Raw genomic sequence first — 7,307 nt, 5'->3', positions numbered from 1 at the left:
GGTCCAGAGAGGTGATCCTTCCCCTTTATGCGGCACTGGTCAGGCCGCAGCTGGAGTACTGCGTCCAGTTCTGGGCGCCGCACTTCAAGAGGGATGTGGACAGCATGGAGAGGGTCCAGAGGAGGGCCACTCGCATGATCAGGGGACTGCAGGGCAGGCCCTATGAGGAGAGACTACGGGACCTGAACCTGTTCAGCCTCCACAAGAGAAGACTGAGGGGGGATCTTGTGGCCTGTTACAAATTGGTCAGGGGGGAATCAGAAGGCATTGGGGGAGTCACTGTTCCCCCGAGCACAGCCAGGAGTGACCAGGAACAACAGTCACAAGCTAGCAGAGGGTAGGTTTAGGTTAGACATCAGAAGGCGCTATTTCACGGTCAGGGCAGCTAGAGTCTGGAACCAATTTCCAAGGGAGGTGGTGCTGGCTCCTACCCTGGGGGGTTTTAAGAAGAGGTTAGATGAACACCTTGCTGGGGTCGTTTGACCCCAGTACTCTTTCCTGCCATGGCAGGGGGTCGGACTAGATGATCTTCTCAGGTCTCTTCCGACCCTAGAAACTATGAAACTATGACTCATGGGATATGCCAGTGATGTGGTGTGACACTGGAACTTAATTGTATCAGTGCCCTTCCCCTCAGAGTTTACTTTTTAGTAGGTTTCTCCTAGTGTAGGATTAGCCTTTTAAATTGAAATGATAAAAAAATAAACCAAACTTTAAAAGGCTAATCCTACACTAAGAGAAAGCTAAATTAATGTATCTTGTGTCAGTGAATCCAGGCTGGACCAACCTAGTGAAGTTCCTAATCTATCTTTTAACCATTAAAGAATCAAGGCAGCAGAGCAATATACATACTTTCATAAACTTTGATACAAGAAAGAGAGGGACACTGATACAAGAAAGTTCCATTGTCACACCATATCACTGGTACATCCTGTGAATCAGTTGTCCAATAAACAGAAACCACTGAAGCTGTGGAGAACTATATGAAAGCTGATCTCAAGAATTCCCATTTGAGAGTGTTACCTATAACAGCTCTTGTTTTTAAAGGAGAAGTATAATTAAGGCACTTCTTAGTTTCCAAATCCCAAAACCTGCAATAGAATTCAAAACCACAGAGTCTATGTGCTATTCAGGCTCCTGGTAAGGAGATAAGGAAAGTAAGATCAGATTTATGGCAGTATTATAGACCAAGTTGGAAAACAGGTGCCCCTTTGGGAATTCTTTCCAAGGCTAAATCAAATGGAAATATTTCTTTTTTGTTAACTAAGTCCTCAGAGGTGGACTTAGTTTTCCTCACAGATCAGCTTTCATCTAGGTAAAGAAGTTACAAAGAGCTCAAGAGTTTACATAACTCAAATAATCTAGACGTGATCACTGGCAGAACAGGTTTTACATTTGGCTACTCCCAAGATTCCTCAATAATTTCATTAGTATTTCGATAAATGAAATACATTGCCTCCTGCTTATACCATGCTTCTTAGTATCTTTTGTCTTTAGTGTCAGATGAAAGCAGAACTGAAGAGACCAAGTGAACAAGAAGATGATTTTAATTTTCCTAAATGGCAGATTCATGGAGAAGGATATTGACAGTAGGCACCACAATTAACATGATGTTGTAGGCAGCTGTGATTGCACTAAAGCTATAATATGCAGAGCCACTGCTGCCCAAAAATGGGCCATGCAATCAAGCCCCAAAAGGTGGAAAATGTATTTGGTATTTTGGGTGGTAATGGCATCTCTCAAAAGTTTTATCAAATATTTTACTTCCTGCCCAAGAACTGAAGCTTTGACAAGCCTGTCAATGAAGATCAATTCCTATTATAGAAGAACTTTTTTCCCCAGTGCTTCACAGGAAGGATGAATAAAGTGGGCTGAATGGGAGTTCTTTAGCCTGGTATTTATGTTTTCTTTTTGGGTCAGGTATACATGCCCTAAGAGAGGAAAGGGTTACCTTACAGCAGCAATTTGAAGTGCTCTGAGATTCTTTTAAGGATGCCATAGATTGCCATGGAATATTAGCTCAGTTAGGTGTGAAGCACTTAGGCATGAGTCAGAAAACATGTTACTGTTAAAAACATTCTGCCCTGATGTGGAGTTCTTTGTAACAGAAGAATTGCTCTATTATTTTTCTATACTCAAAAAATAAGGGAAAGCTAGGAGTTGTCATTTTCTGAGGCGTGCCTTGAGTTCAACAAGAGGTGCCTCAAGTCCAACAAAGTTGAAAACCACTGCCCTACACAGCATTTAAAATGTAGGCAGGTCCTCACTGGAGCCTTGTTAACCTAATGAAAGCCACATGACCAATGTCAGGCTGTTCTCCTGCCTTGTCAATAGGCAAACAAAAATCAGGAGAAATAAAACAGGGACTAGAGCAGGGGTAGCCAACCTGTAGCTCCAGAGCAACATGTGGCTCTTCAGAAGTTAATATGCGCTTCCTTGAATCTTTGTACAAGCATTCAGTGACCAGTTTCCAAATGGTATAGAAATGGAAATGCAAGCTGGTCCCCGTGTGCTTTTGCAAAGATTCAAGGACATGCATATTAACTTTTGAACCTGGTGCTGCAGGTTGGCCATCCTGGACTAGAGAAATACTAACAACTTATTAACCATGTAAAAATGTTTTCAAAGTGGCCCTAAGTCCAAAAGTTCCAGCCTGACAGCAGAAGCCCTATCTTGAGCCAGAAGTGGTTGAGAGGAACTGAGAAATAGGAAGTACACAACATCTTGTTAGGCCTTTGGGGCAAAACTCAAATAGAAGCAGGACACGTGCACACTGCACAGGTACTGCTAAGGCAAAAAGTCTCTGAACCTGGGTGCTTGAGGCACATGCACACTTGCAGGTGAATTTGGACAAGAATCTTAAGTAAAAATGCATACTGAATAAGATTTAAAAAAAAAGACAAATCTTTCAGAACCTTTTACAGATAATGTAAAATACCTTTTAGCCACTATAAATCTGCATAATTTAAAATACAAAATGAAAAGAGAAAGATTATATTAATCTTGAATTAATATTTGAGGTTCATTTATAGACTAAATACATATAAAGCCACAGACATACATACTGGCTTTGAGCACAAGATCGGTGGCCTGCTGCTGTAAGCGTTCACGAGCAGCTGCTAGCTCACTTTCCACCTCTTTGTGCTTGCTTAACAATGATATTTCTTCCTCCTTGACATCATCTAGTTGTTTTTGAAGAACCTATGAAAACAAAGTACAAAATTTGTTAGCACTAAGTAATAGTATTATTAAATTTAACAAGCACACATTAAAATATAGATACTGAAAACACCTCTGGTTCAGCATATATAAACAAAGCTCAGCATACATTAAAAATAATCACAAACTATCATCTTCTTCTGATGGTGATTTTAACACTGAGTGTTACAAAAAGAACATTTGTAGAAATGCAAAGCTATCTGATTCCTGCATAACAATCTAATCTAAAATCCTATACTACATGGACGACATAGCTCTTTACTGCATCTCCAAGAATTTGGAGACTCCAAAAGTAATTTTCAACAGTTCATGCAGTAGTTCAGATCTATTTTTCCTTAATGTAGCATTAAAAAATAAGCCATGTAAAGTCTGTTATACCCGAGAAAAACTAATTTTTCATTCACTAGCTGAATGTTTATTTAGTAACAAAAAATGTGTTAGCTACCATCCAATACACTTTTCCCACTGCCTGAACTTGAAAAAGAACACCCTACAGCACTTAATTCTTTACTTTTTGCCTTAAAATTTAAAAACAAAAAGGAAAAAACCCTCCTAATTGTACTGCTGTCAATAAGTAATACATTTGTTGCTAATGTCAGGTAAAACCTGACTTCCTGCGCTAAAACATTAAAGAAAAATTCTTCAAAAATGACAAGAAAAGGTGCAGTATAAATATTAAAGGTAAGGATTTTTGTCATGACATTGATCTACACTTCTGAAGGGAAATGTGACATAGGAAGCCATACAAAGAACAAGAGAAAGAGGCAAAAGAACAAGCAAGCTATGCACTAAACAGTGAAGACTAGTGTGTAATTTTTATATCTTCTCTAAGATCAAAGGAGATAACAGTCCTGGAAAGCACCTGAAATGCATAGAAGCAGTAGGTTAAGAATGCTATTTTAGTAAATATTAACTGGAATGTTATTCAGCTTGACTACACATGTTTTAAGTCCCAGAAAGAACAGTTTTTCCTATTAAGTATTCAAAAAGAATAATTCTACATAAAATATGGGGGGGAGGGGAGAGGAAATCAACACACACTTGACTTGCAGTTTAAGTGAAAAACTTATGCTATTACAATCTTCAATACACATCTTCAAGCACAGAAATTAGGAATACCACTGTTTTGATTAAAACCCTTAATTTATCCCCTTGTTTATATACATTGTAATGTGTATTTCATTACACAGCTAAGTAACAGTGGAAAAAGAGAAATACTGCATTTAAATAATATTAATTGTAGTACTACCAGGTAGCTATGTGAGTATATTTTATGTATTTTCTGTAATACACCAAAATATTTGTTAAAAGATCATTAAGGCTGCAAGTCAAGCACCAAGAAATTAGGAAATATTTTAGTTGTCAGAACAACCTTTTGTTGTTTCCTTTGTCTGTGCACATTGTGTAGAGTCTTTAATCACATACAACTCTTTTTTCACTGCTTATTCAGTGTATCCAGATGGACCATGCTTACAGAATGAGCAGCTAGTTGATATCTGGCTCTAGCCTAACTGTTTAGCATGTGACCCAGGCTTTATTTATGGCAGAGCACTCAAGGCTAACATGATACAAAGATTTGCTAGTTTTCTTAGGGGATTTTCTATTGTGCTCGTCAATACAGTATCTTGGTGCTTCACAAACATATATTTTCAATGCACCTCATGAAATAAGAGGCCATTTCTATATCCATTTTACATATAGGAAGCTAAGAAACATAGAAGATAAGGTCTAATGATATGGGGTGAACAATATGAAAGGAATAAGCACTTAGAATTACACTTTACGGACACTTACATACATGAAAATAAAAACAAAAACCAGCACTTTAAGCTTGGTGCACCTTCCACCCCACACCAAGCGCAGCACATGCCCAGAAGAGGCAGCACATTAGTTGGACCCAGCTTGCCCAGCACCTGCATAAATTGGGCACTTCAGATGGGCTTTTTGGTACTTTTATCTAATAGCTGATTACATTAAATCAAATTAAATTAAATCAGCTATTAGATAAAGGCGCCAAAAAACATGCTGAAGCACCTGATCTATATAGATGCTGCAGAGCCAGGTTGAACTAATGTGCTGCCTCTTCTGCTAAAACGCTGTTTTTTTCACATCTGTCCAGAGGCTACATGTTCAAAGTACAGCCCGTATTGACCTCAGTTGCTGTTGTGAGCTTTTTTGTATGTTGATAGACATTGTACAACTCACTTTTCTTCCTCTGGGACTGGTAAGGAATTTTCTAATTTTTCTTGGTCACTTGATGGACCAGGACCAGGCTCTTTTCCACTTTCTCCAAAGCATGTTAGGGACCCAGATAGCTAGGTCAAAAGATTAAGTTCAAACCATCACAACTTAGCAGATGGCAGGTACTTCTTCTTAATAAACTGGAAGTGCAAATGGACGGACCTAGGAGCCCTCCCCTTAGACAACTGGGAAGAGACAGTTTGAGCTAATATCATCTGTTACAGAAGGGAGACAACTACCTTTCATAGTTTCATAGTTGTTAGGATTGGAAGGGACCTATTAGATCATCGAGTCCAACCCCCCTGCCCTGGGCAGGAAAAAGTGCTAGGGTCAAATGACCCCAGTCTGGTGTTTGCCCAATCTCCTGTTAAACACCTCTAAGGAAGGAGACAGCACCACCTCCCTTGGAAGCCTATTTCATATGTTAGCGACCCTCACCGTAAAGAATTTTTTCCTGAAGTCTAATCTAAATTTGCTCTCTTCCAGTTTATGGCCATTGTTTCTAGTTACCCCAACAGGCGCCCAGGGAAACATTGTATCCCCTATTTCTTGTTGTCCCCCCATGATGAGTTTGTAGGCGGCCATGAGATCACCTCTCAGTCTCCTCTTGTGGAGGCTGAAGAGGTTCATGTCTCCCAAACAGTCCACATAGGGTTTTTCTGTAGGCCTTTAACCAGATGAGTGGCTCTTCTTTGAACCCTCTCCAGGCCATCCACATCCCTTCTGAAGTGCGGTGCCCAAAACTGGACGCAGTACTCCAGCTGTGGCCTGACCAATGCCGCATAGAGAGGAAGTATCTCCTCCCTAGACCTGTTTGCGATGCCCCTACTTATGCAAGAAAGGGTGCGGTTAGCTTTACTTATTACCTCATCACATTTGTGACTTATGTTCATTTTGGAGTTGACTACAACTTCGAGATCACTTTCCGTAGTTGTGCTACTTAAAATGGTCCCTCCCAGGCTGTAGAAGTGTTGATGATTCTTTCTCCCTAAGTGCAACACATGACACTTGTCCTTGTTAAACTGCATCCTGTTCTGTTCGGCCCATTTCCCCAGCCTGTCCAAATCAACCTGGATTCGCTCCTTGCCATCTGGTTTGTGTACCTCTCCCCATGGTTTGGTGTCATCAGCAAACTTGGACAGGGTACTTTCTACTCCCTTGTCCAAGTCACTAATGAAGATATTGAATAGTACCGGTCCCAGGACAGAGCCTTGGGGGACTCCGCTGCCCATGTTACTCCAGGTAGAAACTGACCCGTCCACCACCACTCTCTGGGTGCGTCCCATAAGTCAATTTTCTACCCACCGGACTGTGTAATAATCTACATTGCAACTGTTTAGTTTATTTATAAGAATTGGGTGTGACACTGTGTCGAAGGCCTTCTTGAAATCTCAGTAAATCACAACTACCTCTATTGCTTCATTTTGTGACCCGGTCATAAAATAAGACCAGGTTAGTCAGGCAGTTAACAATTTTCTCAAAAGTCTTGCCAAGGATAGAGCTGAGACTAACTGGCCTATAGTTACCCAGTTCCTCCTTCCTCCCCTTCTTGAAAACAGGGACCACATTGGTCCTTTTCCAATCCTCTGGGACCTGTCCTGAGCACCATGAGTGCTCAAACAGTTGTGGCAGCAACTCTGCTATGACACCAGCTAATTCCCTAAGCACCCTAGGACCTGTTGACTTAAATACATTCAACCTCTCCAGGTACTCCTTTACTATGTCAGCACAAGCAGTTCGTGGGCTGGTATCTATACTGGGCTTACTTAAGGTCCCAATGGGATGCATATTTGTATTTGTGTCCAGGAATACAGATGCAAAGAAATCATTTAGAAGCTCTGCTTTGG

General features: G+C 40.6%; 1 protein-coding gene across 5 annotated transcripts in view; it reads right to left on the bottom strand.

Annotated features, from left to right (window-relative positions):
* Nucleotides 1-7,307, bottom strand: part of FAM184A (family with sequence similarity 184 member A) — a 265,054-nt gene that overhangs the window by 179,313 nt on the left and 78,434 nt on the right. For all 5 annotated transcript variants that reach the window (XR_002097914.1, XM_019520036.1, XM_019520038.1 and 2 more), the window contains exon 3: nt 3,066-3,201. Coding sequence is in view for 4 of the 5 variants with exons in the window: in XM_019520036.1 (XP_019375581.1) it covers nt 3,066-3,201 (136 nt within the window). In the remaining variant the exon portion in view is untranslated. The remainder of the gene's footprint in view (nt 1-3,065; nt 3,202-7,307) is intronic.

Source organism: Gavialis gangeticus, unplaced genomic scaffold (assembly GCF_001723915.1).
Source record: "Gavialis gangeticus isolate Ggan-Ray unplaced genomic scaffold, GavGan_comp1, whole genome shotgun sequence".
Classification (NCBI taxonomy): domain Eukaryota; kingdom Metazoa; phylum Chordata; order Crocodylia; family Gavialidae; genus Gavialis; species Gavialis gangeticus.
This window is presented reverse-complemented; position numbering and strand designations above follow the sequence as displayed.